Genomic DNA, 19,802 nt, shown 5'->3' with positions numbered 1-19,802 from the left:
GACAGCATCAGCACAGGCCCCCCACGCACTGCCTGGCTTGGGCCCGGTCGTTACCTCGCAAATTTGCTGGGCAAAGAGGAGGATGTGGGCCAGGCTGACGTTGTGCTTGGGCAGGTAATCCCGCAGGCTGCCCAGGGGCACGTACTCCATGATGAGCTGCACGATCTTCTCCCCTGGAAGAGGAGCCAGATGTAAGCGATGTGCTCAGCGGGACGGGCTGCGGTAGGCAGCGGAGCAGAGAGGCGCAGCCGAGGGGAACGCAGCCATGGCCTGAACCCCCACCACTGTCCTACCAGAGGCTAGGTCCCCTCCTGCGATGCTGCAGCTTCGTGCCTTACATCCCACGCTCCTGGAGAGCAGCTGGCCAGCCTCCGCAGGGAGTGCCTAGGGCTCCTTTCTGCCAGCTGACAGAGCTGCAACCGTTCTGCTCTGGCCTGGGGATTTGCAATCAAGGCTTAACCCCTCTGGCACCAAGCAGCAGCCTTGGGGGGACATGCATAGTTAACCCTGCCTTGGGGGCAGCAGGGGAGCCCCACAGCACGCTCAGCCTATGGGGGGTGTCCGTAGAGCATGTGCCTTGGGCTGTTAGGGCACTAACCGGCTTGGGACTAGGGGAGACAACGCTCTGCCGCGATCCTCCCCCAGAAGCCCCGCTCCCCAGCGGCGGCTGGGCTGTACCTTGCTCGCTGCAGCAGCCCTTGTACTTGACAATGTTCTCGTGGTAGAGCGTCTTGAGGATCTCGATCTCCCTCTTCCAGCTGGTGAGAAGCTGCTGGCTGCAGCCGGACTTCAGCGACTTCACGGCCACCATCTCCCCGGTGCCGTCGTTGGTGGGGTCATAGCAGTACAGGCTCACTTTGCCGAAGTGACCCTGGGACACAGAAACGGGGCTTTGAGATCCCACCACGGAGCAGGGCTCCAGTTGTCTGGTGCGGGGAAGAGGCCCCTGTGGGACACACCAGCTTCTCAGACAGAAAGGTCTCCAATGGAAACGTCCTCTGCCAGCCTGGGACCCGGACCGAGCTCGAGGACTGTTAGCGGCAGGTCGGGAGGCCCCACGCTGGGCTGGAAATGAACAGTAACAGCCGGGGATCCCAGCTTCCCAGGGACAGGGCAGCACAGGCCGACCCAGGCCGGAGCAGACAAGAGGCTCATCTAACCAAGCAGTGATGCAAGAAACCTCTCAGTCAGCAGTCATGCCCTAACCTGCCTGTGGGGAAGTGTCCTCCTAACGCAGGGCCCCAGCCAGCGGCTTTGCTCACACTTCCCTGACGTAGTCTATCCTTGCTAAAGGGATGGGGCTGTCCACAGCATCCCTATAGAAACCCGCCAAGCTCTCAGGAAATGCAGCCACTTCTACCTCCCTCGGTCGGTGCCATTGAACCGGGGCGAGGGTCGCTATGGATGCAACTTACCTCCCCCAGTTCTCGGATCTTCTTCAGGTAGCGTTTCTGAAAGACCGTGGGGTCTGAGACGGGGAAGTCGGGGCTCACGGAGGTGACATCGACGAGGTCTGGAACGCAAGGAGAAGAGCCACGTGGTTGACAGGACTGGCACGAGCCACGCGCCAGTGCGACACTTCGCTCAGGGACGACCTCTTCTGGCCAACCGAGGAGCAGCCAAGGGAGCTCTGTCGTGGCCAGAAGGATGTGGGGCGCCAGGTGCGGGACGTGGGCTAAGACCAGGGTAACTACACGAGCCTGCTTGGGCTCCAGGGGTGGCAGGTCTGTTTCACCTGGATCGTCCCTTCTACTGAGCGCCAGGAGGGAGAGTCGCGTATCGACGCAGGGCAGACGCCAGCAGAGCTGCAGTCCCTGCTGGGGACCCCCACCCTCCCTGCCTGGCCTGACACTGAGCTGAGGAGCTGCCCAGGAGTCAGGAAGTCTCCCTCAGTCGGTTTCCAGCCCCCGTGTGCGCTCTGCCAGCTGGCGGGGGCCGGAGGGCTTACTGTGCGGCTGCAGCTGGGTAAGGTCCCGCAGGATGGTCCGGAAAGAGGGCCGCTCGCTGGGGGCGTACGTCAGGCACTGGCTGATCAGGGCGGCCAGCTCCTTGCAGGACGGCTCGGGCAGGCGGTGCTTCTTCTCATAGAAGCGCTCTTTCTGTGGGGAAAGGAGGGGGCCCACTGAGCAAGCCACACCGAGCCACACAGCCCCCCAGCTCCCCCTAAGCACTCCAGTGCACATGGCCCCCACTCCTGCTGTCTCTCAAGAAACTCCGCGCTCTCCCCACCTCAGTGAAGGTTTCCTCTGCAGCCCCCCACCACCCAGAGCAGCTCTGGCCTGCCACAGAACAGACCAGCCTCTTCCCAGTGGGGTTTAGAGACCCAGAGATTCACCCCACTCCCGCTGCCACGCCGGCCCCGGAAGAGATGCTAGAGCCTGAGGGAAAAACAGCGTATCCAGCCGCTACAGCTATCGCTCTCACTAGCCGAGGGCAGCTCGCGGGCACAGCTGAGGTTATGGGACAGGCGCGTACCAGACTGGGGGGTACAGGCACCCGGGCACAGGCGTTACCTCAGAGGGGGTGCGCTCCTTCAGCGGGACGTCCGCGTCAAAGCAGATCTCCAGCAGGGTGGTGCCGAAGCTCCACTTGTCGGCTGCGGTGCTGAGGCTGCCGACATCCTGGACGCACTCCGGGGCGATCCAGGGGATCCGGTCCACTCGCTCTTTGGGGAAGAGGAGAGGGGTTCAGAGCTGCTGCAGGGACGCTGCCTGAGCGACCGCGCACACCACTAAGAACTCAGGTTTGGGGAAAGCCCCTTGCAGCAGGGCCTCAGGAACGGGGCGGACGCCGAAGGAGTCGGGCCCGGTCACGGTGACCCAGCTCGGCTCTGCACGGGCAACCCACCCCTGCTGCGTGCTGACAACAGGAGTCACACGTGCAGCTCTGGCAGGAAGAGCTCCAGTCCCCAGCCCTGCTTGGGGGAGCAGGAGGGGACAAAGGAAACCAAACGGGAGTCCCACAAGCAGGGCCGGGGGGCTGGAGTCCCCCATGGGCGTGTAACCCACACCACTCTGTGCTCCGATCCGGTCACATCTCACAAAGGAGAGCTGGGCTGCAGGCAGCGCACCGGGGCTCAGCAGAGGGTGTGCGCCGCTCGGAGGCAGTGGGAGGGAAATGGAATGGGGGGCTCAGTAGGAGGCGCTCTCCCCCGAGAGTCATTGCTGACCCCAGTGTGACTAGGGGGCCTGAGCTGCAGAGAGTGGGGCTCGGAGCTCAGGACAGGACTCCAGCATGGTGCTCAGGGAATGGTGGCCAAACTCGAGCATGGATGAGCACATGCTGCATCCAATTCTACCAAAAAACTATCCCTCCACTTCCTGTCCTCAGTTGGTGTGGGGTGTTGCTGTGTGCTGTTCCAACAGCTGCGACAGCACACCCCAGAGGTGGCTGCACATCCGGGGTGGATGCAGTGACTCCTTGAGTCGTTTGGCAAGTGCTCGAGGACCCCCTGGGCGGAAGGTGCTGGAGAAAGGCCTCGCCGTTTGTTTGCTTAAGGGATCCTTGCCGGAGCAGGCGACTCACGCGGCTCCGCTCAGGGTCAGACAGGAGCACGAGCCAAGCCTGGCTGGCGCCCGAATGAAACCTGGGATGATCGCGCCCGGCCCAGCTGATGCATAGTTCACAGGAATCCCTGCTGCAGAGCCTGGCGACAGCACTCTGGGACGTCCTCTCCTGCACGGGAGCTGCGGGGAGCCCAGCCCAGCCCCTGACAAGCCGGGCATCTGGAGGGAGGGCACCGTGAACTAGGTACCTTCTCGGGAGAGCACCGTGAAGCTGACCCCAGGGTCGCTGAGCTTCACGAAAGGCAGCAACCCATCCTCCAACCCCTTCCTGGCCAGTAGGATGTTCTTGGCGCACACGTTGCCATGCACCAGGTTTTTGTCCTCCTGTAAAAAAAAAAAAATTGGAAGTGAGCGGTGAGGAGTCCCATCCCTTTAAGATACTCCAGGTGCTCTGCAGGGTCTGAAGACCAGGCTGGAACGATGGGTCCCGTCCCAGCTCAACACGTAGGCACTCGCTTCCTGCCTCTTCCCCCCTCGGCGAGACAGATGTGGGGGGAGAGCAGGAGCAGGAGGCCCAACTGGCCTTTGTGCAGCTCCGCACAGGGCTACGTCCTGCCACCCGCAGCCTTTCCAAGCAGCTGCCGAGTGTGGGAGCACTGGAAGGGAGGAGGCAGCGTTCCACTCCCAGCTCTCCCCAGCCTCCGGGCCTCGCTCTGACCAGGAGCGTGGTTCACATGTTGCCAGAGACGGAATCACACAGTTTCAGACCTAGCGGTGCACCTTGGCAAGAGGCCTGGGTTCAAGCCCCAGCGCCACCAGCGTCCTGCTGGGCGACTTCGGGTGAGTCGCTCCTCGGCTCCGTGCTTCCCAGGGTGGGGAGGTGCTGGGACGCTGCGGCAAGGAGAGGGTTTGAGGCCCTACCCAGATCGATGCAGTGCTGAAGGGGACACCCAGCTGAGCGCTGGCAGATGGCGCTCCCCGGGGGCTGGAGCAGAGAGGAACAGGGACAAAAGGTGCCTAAACAAGCCCATGGCTCTCCAGAGGCACCACCGCCCAGGGCACATCCCAGTTCCAAACGCAGCTTCTCACCAAGTAGCTCAGGGCGCTGGCGAGCTGCTTCGCGACCATGATCTTCCAGCCGACGGACACCCGGCCTTTCTCCTTCCGCAGCAAGACATCCAGGGGGCCGTGCTCGACGTACTCCTCCACCATGATATCTGAGAGGGCAGAAGAGGCCGTTCCTTACAAGCCTAGCTCTTTGGCACTGGAGGGCAAGGCAGTGCCACAGGCTGGGGCCCAGCTGAGGACGCTCAGGACAGACGTGCCTGCAAGTCGCAGTCTGATCAACTGTTGCCGAGACGAACCCCCCTGCCCAGGCAGGATGGGGAGGGGAGGCACTCAGGGTATACTCCTGAGCCCCTCTGCGGGGGCAAAGGGCCAGACAAGCTGCTAGAGAGGCGGCTGCAGCTGCCATCCAGGGGAGGGCCACGTGCTGGGGCGCTGTTACTCACTCTCAGAGCCCCGCACGCAGACGCCGTGCACGAAGGCCAGGTGGATATGCGAGACCTGGCTCATGAGACTGGCCGTCTCGAAGAACGCCTGCAGAGAGAAGGGGGGACGTCACTGGAGCGTGGTCCCCGGGACAGCCAGCCACCTCGGACCAGCTAACCGAAGCAGGCAGCGGGCTTGGGGTGGGGCTTTTGCTAGCAGGGCCAGTGTGTGGTCATTTCACCCCTCCTCCCCCAGGCTCCTATCCAGGTCCAGGGCCATCTCCCCACAGTCAGTCACCCTTCCTCCTGGGCTCCCAAGTACCCCCAGGCTACGGCACCATCGGGAGGCTCCCAGGCAGGGTCCCGGTCTCAGTCCATGCGGCGTCCCGTGCCTTGAGCCCGTTGACACCGCAGAGCTCCGGCCCTGAGCCGCCAGCAGGCTGGGCTCTGCACACGCCCAGCACTCCCTCCCTCCCAGCCCCAGGGCTCGGCTCACCAGGGCGATGTCCCTGTGGCTGGGGTCCAGCACCTTGAGTACCACGTGCATCTCCCGACTGTTGTTGTTCTGCTCGGTGGAGAAGTACTCGGCCTCGTCGTCCCCGCCAGCACCCCCGCAAACATGAAGCACACCCTCGTAGATGTTGGTGCGGGTGCCCTGGCCCAGGTGAGCTCTCTGCAGGGGAGACAGCAGCAAGGGGTCACTCGGCACCTCAGGGAGAACCCCGCTTGCCCCCCACCATGGCCAGAGGGAGACCGGCCCTGGGCTGAAGGTGCTGAGCCCCCACTCCGGTTGGGGTCGCTGGGCCAGGCCCAGCACCCGCTCCCCAGTCCCCCCCACTGCACCGGCTTTCAGCTTCCCTTGCGCGTCGATTGTCCTCCAGGACACCGACCCGTCCCCCCGGAGCCTCGGCAGGGAGGCTGACCTGGGTGATCTCGTTTTTCCGGATCTGGTGGAAGCTCAGCTGGGTCAAGTTCAGGATCGGCCTGGTGCTGTCCTTCACCCTCCGGGCGATGATCAGGTCTGAAATCTCTGTGGGGAGAGGCCCACAGGAAGGGGAGGTCAGAGACTCCATCAGCCTTGAAACAAACCATTTAGGAGACTGCCCTGGCTCTCTGCATGTGGCAGAGCCCCAGCTGCTGGGGAGAATCTCACTCCCCAAACCAGCGGAGGGGGTTCATACCTCCCGGCTTCGGTGGGCAGCACCTCCTCACGGCGAAGCTCTCATCTCCCGACTTGAGCGTGCAGCCTTTGAGAACGTCCATCAGCTCCCGCACGGTGGAGAACTCCCGCTCCCAGCCCTCCAGCACGAAGGAGCTGCCTCTCTTCTGGATCCGGAATTGCCTATACTTGGGGGCGGCCTGCGTCCCGGGGAGAGAGACTCCGCTGTGACAGGGTAACCCAACGTCCATGGCTCCCAGAACCCCCGCTCAGCATGCACATGCCCCAATGACAGTCTTACTCCTGAGCACGCGGACCCTGCCGTCACCCACGCCACTAAAAATCATGAGTGGGCAGTAGGGGCCTGCAGCTTCTCCCCATTCACTCACTGGCTCAGAGCGCCGGGCTCCAGGCAGGGTCTGGGGTCAGGCCCCTGCGCTTGGCTAACCAGCATCTCCCCACCACTGCCTGCCTAGATTTCATCACAATCCCCCCAGCTCATCTCTCCAAGCAGTCAGCGCAGCAGCACCTCTTCCATCCGAGCTGCAGCCGGCCGGCCACACCGGGGCCCGGCTCGCCAAGGGGACTGCAGCAGGGTTCCGGGCAGCGTGCCATTTCAGACAGCGGGCGGGCGAGGCCTGTCTGCTGCCCCTGCCCTGCGCCAGCCGGTTGAGCGCACCCAAGCCAGAGAAGGAAGTTGTTGCTCAGCTCCGGCATTTCCTGCAGTAACTAGGTCGGCTCAGGAGAGAGCACTCGCTCTCACGGCAAGTGAGACGCCAGGGCAGCCCGTACCTTCCCGGCCGGTTACACAACCCCCCCAGATTCTGTACCAGCGGCAGCCTTCCTCACAAGGCTCCTGCCGCCCCCTGGCATCGTGGCCTGCGTTCCCCAGGGCGACCGTGTGGAGAGTTGCGCCAGGGACCCGCCATGCAAGGCTTGGCGGCGCCAGGCCCAGGGAGTGTTTCTATGGAGAGGCGTGTGCCAGCTAGCAGGGCACATGCCCAAGCGGCCCTGCGTTCGTGGCAGCTGCGTGTACTTGAGCGAGGTTGGAATTAATGAGACGTTCAGAGAAGATGCGTCTGCTCTGCCTGGGCAGCAGGGCAAAAGGGGGTGGATTCCAACGGGGCTCGGGCCTGGGAAAGTCCCTTGGCTCACCCCAGTGTCTTTCCTCTAAGTCTCCCTTTGCCCCACTCTTGTGTTCTGTGTCTGTTAGTTGCCACTTTCCACCCCAGAGGTGGCTGCACATATTTTTGGTATGTCTGGAGCTGCCCGGATCAGACACAGGTTGGCCCAAGCCCTCCAAACACAGGGAGAGCAGTAAAAGCCAGCCAGAGCGGCTCTGCCGCGTGACACGCCAACGCTTGGAGCCCACATTCGGTGCTGGGTCCATGTACTCCACCCAGCTGGAGTGCATCACTCCCAAACCCCTGTTGCAGCTGGAGCCGCTGGCTGGCTGCCAGCCCAGACGCTGTTCAGGACAAGTGGGTCTGCGATGTGCAGTTGGCAGGGCGTGCCAGGAATGAAGCCAAGCTAGCCTGGGTGGGAGACGGGGCTTTCTCCAGGGCTGGGCCGGGACTGGGGAACAAACTTCTCCAGGGAACCAAGGACCATCCCAAGTGCCAGGCCACTGCTCTAACCTGCCTCCTCCCACCCCACGCCTGCCTCACCTGGCCTCGGTCCCTCTTCACCACCGACAGGATCAGCCTGTTGAAGTCGAGGATGCTCCAGCGGATGATGTACAACCCATCCTGCTCCTCTCGCTTCAGCTTGGTGAAGACGAACTCCTCCCTGGAGGTGGGAAAGGTGTCAGACGGGCCCAGGCCGCATGGAGCCCCCAGGTCTCCCGCTCGGCGGCAGGCACCACTTACTGCATTGGCCCGTGAATGCCGTTCAGGACGCTCATCACCAGCCGTGGCGGGGCCACCTCGTGGCACAGGTAGTGGCTGGAGTCGGCCGTGAGCCTGAAGTAGCCGTCCACCAGCGACACCAGGGACAGGGCCGTTTCGTATGACGGGAGAACCAGCTCCTGGGGGAGGAAAAGACAGCCATGGGGCGTCATCACTGGCTGGCCGAGAGGCTGCCCAGGCCTCGCCCCCCCCCTTCACTGTCCCAGCTCCGGTTTCTGAGCCAGCCAGTGGTTCAAGGATGAACCCCCAAGCACTCAACACATGGGTTGGAACTCCCAGCAGCTGGCACGTCACTAACCGGAACACCTGTGGAATCCTGATGCACTATGGGAAAGCCCCAAGATTCTGGTATTGACCCCGCCCCCTCTGCACACAACCCACAGCTCCCTTAGGTCCCCTCCCCGGCACCCCCCATCCTGGAGATGGCTGGAGCCAGTAGCCATTCCTTAGTCTGCCCTCTAATGCCAACCCCCTCCCATCTCCAATGGGCTGACCCTGGAGCCGAGGGGCAGGGGGATGGGAAAGGAGAAAGACTCACCCCGTTTCAGAGCCACGGGTCTCAAAGCACTGGACAGACATTCAGTGATTAAAGCCTAACACCCCCCAGCTACCGGGTGCTAGACGTACGCAGGATTGACTTGGCCAAGCCCACACCACAGGTGGAGCTGGGGATGAAACCCAGGATTTCCCTGCTCTAACCACTAGCCCCCACTCCCCTCCCACAGCTGGAGAAAGGCAGTCCCCGCTCCAGAGACCAGTCACGCAGGGAGAGCCCTCACCAGGCACTTGTTGTCTTGGCGGTTGATGCTGACTTTGCAGTCCTCAAGGGCAATGTGCGTGATCTCCTGGAAGTCACAGAAGCGCACCCACTTGGCCTCGCTCCTCTCCACTGGCTGACATGGCCCTTTGGGGTCCAGCTCTTTGGCCTTGGTCTTCCTCCCAAAATAGCCCCGGTGGGGGTGGCTTTCTGCACTCTGCGGAAGTAAAACATAGCAGGGTCACAGCTCCGGCTTTCCAGGGGGCTGGCAGCATCCACAGACTAGGCGAAGCGGTGGCCAGGCCTGGCCTGCATTCTCCCGCCAGCGAGCATCTAGCCCTTCACTGCGCCTCCCGCCCCACATCAGTTCTGACTCAGCCTTAGCAGCACGCCCCGGGACGCTGGGCTTGCCCCATCTTCTTCCAGAGGCAGCATTTTCAGCTCCAGCAGCAGCAGCACGGCTCGTGCCAGCACCGAGGCAAGCCCGAGCGAGCACACCACTTGCCAGGGCTAGAAACGCGCTTTGCTGAGCAAGTCCCTGGGGTTAGCAGCACTTGTGTGGCACGGAACACAGCAAGCCCCGGACGCTGGACCGACGCCACCCTCATTCATTGGGCCCTCAAGGCCAGGCTAGTCTTGTGCCTTCGGAGACGGGGGTTTCCCCGGGCGCATACCATTAACCACCACTCCCTCGCTCTTGCCTAGCACTGTTCAGCAGCAGCTCTCACAGGAGGTCAGTACCATCACCTAAATTCCCTACCCCAGCCTGGGCCGAAGAGGGACCATCACCCTCATTTTACTGATGGGGAAACTGAGGCACAGAGCAGGGCCATGACTCACCCAGCAGGCCAGCGGCAGAGCCAGGAATAGAACCCAGGTCTCCCGAGCCCAAGCCCTGGGCTCTATCCACTAGGCCGCAGTGCCTTTGAACAAGAGGGGGTCAGCCCTAGCTGGAACCGGACCTTGGGAGTCGCAATCGGCGGTGCTGGAAGAGGAGCCAGTGGCCCCCCCTGGCAGGGGAGCCGGGTACAAGCCTACCTCAACAGGGACAGTCCGCCACTGAATCCCGTCGGTGCCGGTGACCAGGACTTCGTGGGTGGCGGGCCGGTCCCTGGGAGATGACGCACAGCTGTCCTCCAGCTGCGCGGGCCCTCCGTTGATATAGAGCAGGCCCTTCTCGCCCTCAGAGGCCGTCTCCAGGGAAAGGACCGGGAAGAGCTCGCTCCCGAAGCGGGGGGCCAGGTTCTCCAAGGTGGCCAGGTACTTGTACATGACGTCCTGCTCCGTCAGCTTCCCAGCACTGACCGTGTGCCGCTGGAAGCGCTGCACGAACTTCCTGAAGACATTCCTCATGCGGAACTTGGTCAGGTAGTTGTTCTGCTGGATTTGCCGGCAGAAGGAGCGCGGGATGCAGCCCTTGAAGCTGGGAGAGACAGGGGAAGGAACGGCCCCCAGGAAGGTTAGCATGCCTGCTCACCGGGAGGGGCATCGCACTGGAGGGAGAGCAAATGGCAAAGCAGAGCATGCAGAAAGGACGCTGCAGTCACACAACGCGAACCCTAGCACCCGGCACAGTGCGGCGTGTCTTAGGCCCTACCGCCCCCAGGTCGCAGGGTGCCCGCTGGAGGAGAAGCGCGCTCTCTTGGGGTCAATTCAGTTCCAACACCTGCTGCCAGGCGACTCCTATGATGGGCTCCAGAAACCACCTCCACGAAAGCCGTATTATTTCCAGCGCTGGCGTGAGGCAAGCTCCGCCCCATTCAGCGGGCGCACGCTAGCTGAACTGCAGTGCCTGGGACAGAGGTGGACAGCACACCGCCAATGCCCATCCACCCCGCAATCACCTGGTTTTTTTGGCCACTTCTTCGAGAGAGACGCCTCGCTGGAGAGCCATGTGAGAGAGGTGAAGGACAGCCATGCCTAAGCTCTCGTTCTTAAACCGGTGGATCTCCTGTTCGCTCTGAAGGTCTTTCAGAGACACAACGTCATTAATGAACTCGTATTTCCCCTGCGAAGGGAACCAACAAACAAAACAACGTTCTCCAAAGAGAAAAGGGGACTCAAACCATACACTCCAATTTAGCGGTGTTCCTTCTGAGCCTCACCGAGAGAGCCCTTCTCAGCTCCTACGGCCTGGAGCGTATTTGGAATCTCTTTAAATCAAATGAGGCAAAACCTTAAAGAGCTGCAGGCCACCCTGCTTCAGGGCCAGCGCCCTGACCTTGAGCTATCAGGGATCAGGAGGAAATTTCCCTCGGGGCAGGATATTCCACACTTCCTCTGAGGTAGCTGGTGCTGCCCCTGTCCGAGATGGGATACCAGGCTAGAGGGAGGTGGGCCCCTGCTCAGATCCGGTTTGGCCATTTCTACATCATTGTTTAGGCCTTTCCCCAGCCCACAGCCTGGAGACAAGGTGGCCTCCTGCCACTAAATTAGGAAAGGAATGCACAACCGGGAGAGCACCAGCTCGGATGACGGGGAAGCTGAGAAAACATTGTGCCAGCACCCTTGGGAATCTGCGCTCGAGTCTCCACTGAGGCAGGTGTCAGATCCCTGTCTGTGCGACACAGGTTCTCATCCTGCACTCGGCACGCTCATAGCCGAGTATCAGAGGTGTCCAGCGAGAAGCGCTGGTGAAAGCGGCACTCATCCCTAGGGAGCCCCAGGTCTATATCTAACCCTTTCGGCCACCAGCCCTTCCCAGTCACGGCACTGGGGCCCCCACCTGCTCAAAGAGATACTCAAAGGACGACTTGTCCAGAAGCGCACCGCCCTGCAGCTTGTCCTCGAGGGCGTCGCTCTGCCGGGGAACGTTGCGGTAAACAGCTGGCTCTTTGTCGCTCATCCCATGCCAGTTGCGGAAGTAGTACCTGCGGGAGACAGACACAGACAAACCTGTGGGAGGCGGGAAGGGCCACAGCACCACTGAGCCCGGTGGTTTAGCAGCTGCCAGACCCTGGCTACAAAATCCTCCCTCTTCTGCTTCTGAGTCAGTCCCCTCCAAGCTGCCCCAAGCAGCAGGCAGGAGTCACAGCGAAGGGGCCCGGTCTCCACAGCTGCGGGGCTCAGCTCTGATGGCCACGCAGCCAGCTTTTCACTAGTGCACGTCCAAGTGCTTTACAAGGGAGGCCAGTATCATTAGTGCTATTTACCGCTCAGGAAATAGAGGCAGGGAGAGGTGGAGTGACTTGCCCAAGGTCACCCAGCAGGTCAGTGGCAGAGCTGGGAATAGAACCTAGGTCTCCTGGGTCCCAGTCCAGTTCTCTCTCCACTAGACCACACTACCACCCCTCTGGGACTGGCAATACAGCCAAGCAGACCTACACCCGGCTAGAGTTAAGGGCCGGCTCCTCGGTTGGTGCAAACCAGCATACAGTAGTTTCAGGGATTTATATCAGCAAGGACCTGACCCTGCCAGCCTCCCCAGTGCTGCAGGACCCTCCAGGTGCCTAGCCAGGCAAGTGCTTCCTGTTCAGCGCTGGGGTCTCGGCCCCTTGTGCTGGCACCCACAGCTGCTGCCTGAGCTGCTGCACGCTACAGGCCGCTCCGTACCGATGAACGAGCGCTGGAGCTTGGCCAGAGAAACGCCTGCCCATGCTCCAGCGGGGAAGGGCATGAGCCAGCGCTCCCCCATGGTGCAGGCGGTTTCAATCGGCAGACAGCGTCCATGCCAGTGCAGCGAGCTAGGGTCCAAAAGCCTCTGTTACAGCCAGAGCAGCAGCAGGGCGAGTTTCCCAGGACATTTCTGCCAGCCAGGCCCCGCCCCGCAGGAGGAATTCAGACTTCACGGCCCATTTGGCGCAGACAAGTGAGGGGGGCAGTGCTGCATTGGCCACGGGGACCAAGACCCCGCCCAGGAACGGCTCTCAGTACATCCCAGACCTGCACCCCCAATTCGGGGAACCTCCCCCACAGATCTCCAGCTTGTGGTTTCCAGGCTGTTTGAGAGGCTGGAGGTTTCCAGGGGCCGGGTTTTATGGGCAGGGAAACGCGCCAGATTACACACACCTCTCGGGTGCAGCTGGCTTCTTCCAAAGGAATGTACTTCGCTTGCCTGAGAGCACCCTCTTCTCTCAGTGTCTGGCTCCATATTTACCAAACTCCAATTGCTCTCGGGGCGCAGAGAGGAGAGGAGGTTAAAAAACCTGCTGTTTACAAAGGCTCCTGGGATCAGAGGTCTCCGCCAGAACAGACACGCCTCTCAGAGCTAAGGACCCCTGTGTTCTATGCCCAGTTCTGCCACTGACTCAGTCACCTTGGGGCAGGCCATGCCGCTCCTCTGGGCCTTAGTTTCCCTGCCTATAAAGCGACGAGAACATGGATCTCCATCGAGCACTTCACCAGGGCAAGCCTGCTCCAGCAGGCAGCCACTGCAGCACCGGAGCTGCTGAGGACAGGAGTCACTTATGTGCAGCACAAGCCCGTCAAGCAGGGATGCCCAGCCCAGAGGACTGTTCAGCAGCAAGACTTGCTCGGCTTCTGAGCGTTAAACAGCAACAGAATCAAACGGTTACCAATGCAGCAAGCAAGCTACTGTCACAGGCCCTAAGCCTCCCATTCGCCTCTCCGGACGTAGGTGTGGGTAGTGTGGGCTCCTTGAAGCAGAGCGTGCACCGTCTCACGTGGATTGTCCAGCATCTCGCACAGCAAAGCTCTGATCCAAGCTGGGTGTGTTAGGGGAGGGAAGCGTGCAGCCCTGCTGCTTGCATCCCAGAGACCCCTCATGCTGGGCGCTAAGACACACTGCCTGCCCCAGAACGCTCACTGTCTAACAGGCAAGAGGTGTCAGCCGGGGTGGGAGGAGGTGCACATTGTACGAAGAGTGGCAGGCCACACAATTCGTAGCCAGAGCACGGTTAGCTCACCAGCTGTATCGTGCCTGCACTGTGGCTAGAGGTCTCCAGTCTCCCTGGGTCGGCACTTCTCCCCAGCACTGTGCTCTTTGGATCGCACCCAGAGGGGCCAGCCAGGAGCAGGACCCCACTGTGCTGGGCCCCAGACACCCATATTGGGGAGAGTCACTATGGAAAAACTCCAGCCAAAGCGAGTTTCGGTTTCCACTGCCTGCATCCTCTCCAGAACCCTCAAAGCCACAGCTGTCTGCGGTAGCGAGCACAAAGCTATTCTGACGCTCACATATCGAGACACGCAATTTCCTGCAGCCATGCTCCGGCGTGGGAGGCTTAGCCACCCGTCCTGGCGGAGGTCAGGGGAGTGACACCTAGCTGTGCCTTGGAGGGGGAAGGAAACAGAGTGCTGCTGCATCCAACGTGAGCCATTTGTAATCTAGGGGCTGGATCCGGCCGTTGGATCAGGCCGTCCGTTATCAATGTGACCGATGCTCTGTCCAACCCAGGGGCTCAGCTGCCAGAGACCTATGCTCTATCTGCAATCAGACTGCATGCAACCTCACCTTTGGTACAGAGCTTGTGGCCTACAGCGATGCTGTTTAGAGCAACACACAGACTACATAGCCCAGCATGCTTTGCCCTATCTTGAGCTGAGCAGCTAAGCATGCTGGGATATGTGGTCTGCGCTGAAGATGAGGCTGGCAACAGGCTGCTTTTTAAAAGCCCACGATCCACACTCCAGTACCATGGCGACGCAGGCGGCCAAAGCCCGCCCATACAGACCCTTTGGCCACTGCGGATTTGCAGGCCGTCAGCGCAGCACCAGACGGCCTTTACCTAGTCAGCGCTGTCCTCAGCGCCTGCATGCCCGACAGTGACACACGAGGCGCCTACAAGCAAACATTCCACTTTCTAATTAGAAGCACACTGGTGCTAAGGAGGAAAGTTGCCAGAGGAGAGGTTCACAGGACCTAATAAAATCCCAGACCAAACAGTCTTGTAATCGCTGTTCACTTTTGCCTTTATTATGACTCAGACGCTATAAAAACGAGCACGAAAGCCCTGCCGTCACGGTGACTGCGCTCTCGGAGGCGATGCTGCGTCTTGCAGCACGATTCCTGTGGTACGTAAGAGCCTTGCAGAGACGAGGTCAATAAGCAGAACTGCCTAACGGCTGTAAAAAAGCCACACGCTACTCTTCATACCTGGAGACCTAGATCAACACGCTACCCCCAAGTCACAGGCAGAATGAGTTCGGTGGGTCCCAGCCTATTTCCCTCTGGACCTTTGTCCACGTCACCAGCGCTCTGTAATGACGTGACTGGTGGGCTTCTCCTGAGCAGAATCTAAGTCTGGAACAGCAGAAGCAGAGCTGACTGGGGGGAAGCACGGACTAGAACAGCAGGGGATGTGGGTTGGGATAGAGGGGCAGAAGGAATCCTGTGACAGATTTCCACTGCAGGGGCGCACCGCCCAGCTCTCGGCCGTACAGTCAGCCCAAAGGAGACCCAGAAAGACATGCACAGAGTCTCACTTCCCCAGAGATGCTGCCCGGTCGCTGTTTGACCTGATGCCAACCTTTATCCAGGCTTCTTAATTGTTTCCGTTGCCTCCCTTCCCAGGTAACCAGGCAAACGACCAAGGGATGCCTCTCCCCAACTCGAGCGTTCCTATTCAAATGCCAGGCACATTACCCCATAGCAGCTGGCTAAGGGGCCCCTCGCCCCGAACTGCAGCTGGCAAAGGCAGAGAGCGTGCGAGGAGCCACTCGTGACCCCCGGGAGCGATTCTCACCTCATGAGGAAGAGCAGATTCAGGTTGGTGTCTTTGCTGATTTCAAACACATGGTTGGGAGGGAGCCAGACTCTGGTCTGCACATCACAGAGCGCGAAGAGGCTGTAGCAGAGCGGCGTGATCCCTGCAGGAGACAAGAGAATTCCTGTGCCATGGCAGGGGTGCATGTCCCCTCTGCCCCGGCGTTAAACAGCACCGTTTCATAGCTGCCGCAAAGCTGCTTCTCATGGTCTTGTCCTGGAAGCGCTTCCCAGTTCTCTCCTCCCCGTTACAGGATTGTACCAGTAACGCACTCCTTCACTGAATAGCGCCTGATGCTTGGAGACCCAAGATCCAGGCCCAAGTCCCACAATGCAAGAACGGAATTAGCCCTTTCCGAGCCACGCGACTGCTCATAATGTAAAGGTACTTGTTAAAACTAGCCTGCTTTTAACAAGAATCCTCATAGCTAGCTTTTAAATAGCACTTCGGCCGCAGATCTCTAGGGGCTTTACAAAGCAGGTCAGTATCATTAACTGTTTTGCAGATGGGGAAACTAAGGCACAGGGAGGGACAGAGACTTGCCCAAGGTCACCCAGCAGCAGGCCAGTGGTGGAGCCAGGAATAGAACCCTGGTCTCTGGAGTCCCAGTCCAGTGCTCTCTGCACTCGGCCACACTGCCTCCTCCAGAGACATCGCCACACCCCAGGCTGGTTGCTTAGAGGCAGCCAGTTGGCCTGACAACCCTCTCAGCAGCGTGACAGGTTTGCGGAATTAGGTTTTTTTTTTTTTTTTTTTTTTTTTTTAAGTCTGCACCAAGCAGAAAACACCACCACGATGGGAGACATGACCCCAGACTGGTTTGTCATCTGGCCTCACACAGAAGGAAAGGGGGTTTGCAGCAAACTCGGGGTTAAAAGGCACATCAACCACTCCCTCCTCCTCCCAGTGGGAGAGGGAAATACCCCTGCCCAGCCCTGGCGGCTCGGCTCAGGCTCCGGTGACATCCATGGGTCCTGCGGTTCAGCAGGGAAAGTCTCTGGAGGGTGGCAGAGTGTTTATCACGCGAAGATGCCAATGAGTCAGAGGCCGCATCACCAGAGTCGAGCTAGTCGTGCTCCGATAACTCAGCCTTCCAGTAAAGGCCCGACAGCCGGAGCACAGGGGAAGAGGGAGATTCACCCTACGTCTAGGAACACCAGACACACACAGGAGGCTAGAGCCAATGGGCCTGATTAGTAAGAGCTCCAGCTCTAACGGACACAGAGCTTCTAAGGGGGATGGGAACTCTCAACAATACATAGCAGAGGGGACTTGGTGACGTCGGGGGCAGGTAGGGATTAGAGCCTTTTGCCTCTGGTCAGGGACTGGCTGGTTCAGAGTGGGGAGCTGGTCACGAGATGGAGTAACGGCCCTTTCAGCTCTACGGCATCATCCCATGGCTGGGATCATCCAAAGGACGTGATTCATAATTCCCATGGGCAGAGCTACATCATCGCAGACAGCACTGGCCAGCGAGAGCTCAGGGTCACACGGAGGACACATGCGGAGGATGCCAGGGCCGGGCTGGCAGCGCGGCTGCCTTCAGACAAGGCAGAGGGTGGCCTGCGGAGCAGCTGCACGCTAGCAACCTGGGGTCACACGAGTTCACGGTTCTTGGTATCTCAGGAGGGGACATGCCCCAACAGCCCCTTGCCACTAGAGGGAAGAACAGGCTTTGAATCGTACCTCCTGGGGCGGTAACAGTTATAACGACACTGGCACTCCCATAACACCTGCGCGGCTTGCTGACCCAGCAGCATCATAGGGAAGCAGAGGGAACCTTCATCTTTGAGTCTGAAGCGAGGGATGAGCCCCCATGCGCCCCCACCCCAACGCAGTGCTGGGCGGTGACCCTCCCTGGCAGATCCAGCAGCGTTAAGCACAAGTGACTGCTCAGAGCCCTGTCTTTGGGGCAGGGGCAGACTCATGGAGGCTTGTCTGGAGCGGCGGTAGCCCAGGGACACAGCCAGCGCTCACCGATTTTCTGGGCAATGTCGATGCAGATCTCCTCTGCGCTCAGCACCCCCTGCGTGTAGGTCTGGCACCGCTCCTCCTCCTCACCGCTCCAGTGCAGGTACACCTTCAGGCCCCCGCCCGCCGAGAAGCAGCAGCCCTCCATGTCTGAGTCGCTGTGCTTCCCCGCACACTGGCACAGAGACATCTCGCCAGGGCCTGAAAGGAGAGAGGGAAGTGTTTGCAAAGAAAGGGTGGGCCGATTTCCGGCAGGACTCGGGGCAGTGCTGCGGGGGTCTCGGGGCCTGATGGCGTCAAAGGAACATTGCTGCTCTGGCTCATTGGTGAGACGTGTGGCTGCGGGTGCTTGTGTCCCAGGGACCAGCCAGCTGGAAGAAGCCTGCCATGGCTGCATTCAGTAGGGGAGGGGTCCTAGGAGGGCCCCAGGAAGGCAGCAAGTCCAGCAGACCCCCCCATTCTAACCCACTAGATCCCACTCCCCTCCCTGAGTTGGGGAGAATGCAGGAGTCCTGGCTCCCAGCTCCTCCATTCTAACCCACTAAATCCCACTTCCCTTCCCAAGTTGGGGAGAACCCAGGAGTCCCGGCTCCCTTCCCTCCTGTTCTAATCACAAGACAACACTCTAGTTTAAGCCAGGGCCCAGTTCTGCCCCCAGTTATGCGGGTGCTTCCCCCGGAGAAGCCAGTGGGAGCTGTGCCTTTGTAAGAGGGCAGGCCTTGGCTTCCATACCCAGCCAAACATGCAGCCAGGTGCCTTTTGCTGACTAAAGACAGATCTTAGCACACAGCTATTGGCTTCCTCCCCGTTCAGCAGGGAACTCCCACATAGGGTGGGAAGTATCCTGCCATTCCACGGTATGAATTCCCCACCAGAGCGAGCGAGACAGGAGGTCCTGCCTACCATGCAGCCGATAAGCAGCCTGAAGCGCTACAGAGATAAAAAGCTGCTCCCCGGAGCCGTAAAGGCTCAGCAGTGGATCACACAGGCGCCCCCACTGCAACAGCTGCAAGATTGCCGGGGCTCGGCTCCAGAGCGACGCAGGAGGGGGAGAAAGGCGAACCTCTTGGGGCCGCAATAGCCCAGTGAGTATTAAGCATGTGCAACCACAGAACAGGCTGTAAGCGCAGGGCTCGCTTCGACATCAGACACGCCTGGAGAGCTCAGAAAAATGGGCTAGTCAGTGACAATAGAGACTGCACGTGACCTGCCGCAGTGGAGCCACAATTGGGCCTGGATGTGCAGAAATGAGACATCCGCACGCGCGCAGGCCCCTGCGCTGGAGATGGGAGCAGACAGAGCAACACAATAACACCCACCCCATTCCAAGTGGATTAAGCCCCTCTGGAAGACCAACCCCCCCTAGTACCGATACCCAGGATAAAGTCTGGCTGATCCTTTTCTGTCTGGGGGAGGAGGCAGCTATCAGCAAAACAGCTTAAGGAAATACAGCTGTTTAGGTTTGTAAGCAAATCCACCAGAGCCCTTGCTGTGTCTCTGCTCCCTGTGAGTGCTCTGTGCAGTTCCGTGGCTTGCCGCAGGAGCTAGGTGGTGGGGGGAGGCTGGGTGTTGCGCTTGAGTGAGTCGGCTTATCTCGAGCCACCCCTCACCCATGGGGGAGCTCATCAGATATTCCCCCCCCCTCCATGGGGCAGCAGCTACTGCCGGCTGGTTACATTACTGCCAGGTCCCATTCCTCCTACTGACTCAGCAGAGGAACGGGTCTCTGGTGCGTGGGCTGCCCGGGGTTGATTTACTCTTGCTGGGGGAGGGGAAAGGGGAGAAGAGAGGGTAAAACGTCAGCGAGAAGCAGTTTTCTAGGTATTCCTCATCCGTACCTGGCCCCAGACAGGGACCTAGTGGAGGAAAGACGGGTTCGGTACAACGCCTCTCAAACCTCAGTGACTAACAGGGTCCCTCAGACACATCCTCCCGCTAAACCTGGGCAGTTCCCCACCCCTGCCAGTGACCAGAGTGGAATCCAAAACAAACAGCCGTTCCTCCTCTCAAACAGCCTTGCTTCCTCATTTCTGTAAATCAGGCCAGGGGAAGATTTGCTTCCTGCATGTTGCCTTTGCCCCTGCACTCGCTTTGCAGGAGGGCTCAGTGCCTCTAATTCGAAGGAGCTGCAGGCCTCCGGCACCAGCACCCCAGGTTCCCATTGAAGCCAACCAGCCACGTGCACCATACCTCTGAAAAAACAGACCCTTTATCAGCCCGCAGGCAGGCTACCCACTGGCAGCAGCTGAGATGGTCCATTATTCTGGGGAAGAGCTTGGCGGGTTTCTCCAGCTTTCAAGTTGCAACGTCAACAGTTAGACAAAGCAAAACGCAGGAAAATCTGACA

General features: G+C 60.2%; 1 protein-coding gene across 1 annotated transcript in view; it reads right to left on the bottom strand.

The window, feature by feature from the left end:
• TYK2 (tyrosine kinase 2) overlaps positions 1 to 19,802 on the bottom strand; it is a 28,909-nt gene that overhangs the window by 5,716 nt on the left and 3,391 nt on the right. The window contains exons 2-20 of the mRNA XM_054012580.1: positions 17,462 to 17,656; positions 15,464 to 15,587; positions 11,545 to 11,689; positions 10,664 to 10,827; positions 9,858 to 10,242; positions 8,842 to 9,036; positions 8,024 to 8,181; positions 7,823 to 7,943; positions 6,178 to 6,355; positions 5,920 to 6,026; positions 5,493 to 5,669; positions 5,018 to 5,105; positions 4,596 to 4,723; positions 3,755 to 3,890; positions 2,514 to 2,665; positions 1,949 to 2,099; positions 1,416 to 1,513; positions 679 to 871; positions 55 to 173 (exon numbers count right to left, since the gene is read on the bottom strand). Of these exons, the coding sequence (XP_053868555.1) occupies positions 55 to 173; positions 679 to 871; positions 1,416 to 1,513; positions 1,949 to 2,099; positions 2,514 to 2,665; positions 3,755 to 3,890; positions 4,596 to 4,723; positions 5,018 to 5,105; positions 5,493 to 5,669; positions 5,920 to 6,026; positions 6,178 to 6,355; positions 7,823 to 7,943; positions 8,024 to 8,181; positions 8,842 to 9,036; positions 9,858 to 10,242; positions 10,664 to 10,827; positions 11,545 to 11,689; positions 15,464 to 15,587; positions 17,462 to 17,645 (3,003 nt within the window). The 5' untranslated portion in view covers positions 17,646 to 17,656. The remainder of the gene's footprint in view (positions 1 to 54; positions 174 to 678; positions 872 to 1,415; positions 1,514 to 1,948; positions 2,100 to 2,513; positions 2,666 to 3,754; positions 3,891 to 4,595; positions 4,724 to 5,017; positions 5,106 to 5,492; positions 5,670 to 5,919; positions 6,027 to 6,177; positions 6,356 to 7,822; positions 7,944 to 8,023; positions 8,182 to 8,841; positions 9,037 to 9,857; positions 10,243 to 10,663; positions 10,828 to 11,544; positions 11,690 to 15,463; positions 15,588 to 17,461; positions 17,657 to 19,802) is intronic.

This window comes from Malaclemys terrapin, chromosome 23 (genome assembly GCF_027887155.1).
Source record: "Malaclemys terrapin pileata isolate rMalTer1 chromosome 23, rMalTer1.hap1, whole genome shotgun sequence".
Lineage (NCBI taxonomy): Eukaryota > Metazoa > Chordata > Testudines > Emydidae > Malaclemys > Malaclemys terrapin.
This window is presented reverse-complemented; position numbering and strand designations above follow the sequence as displayed.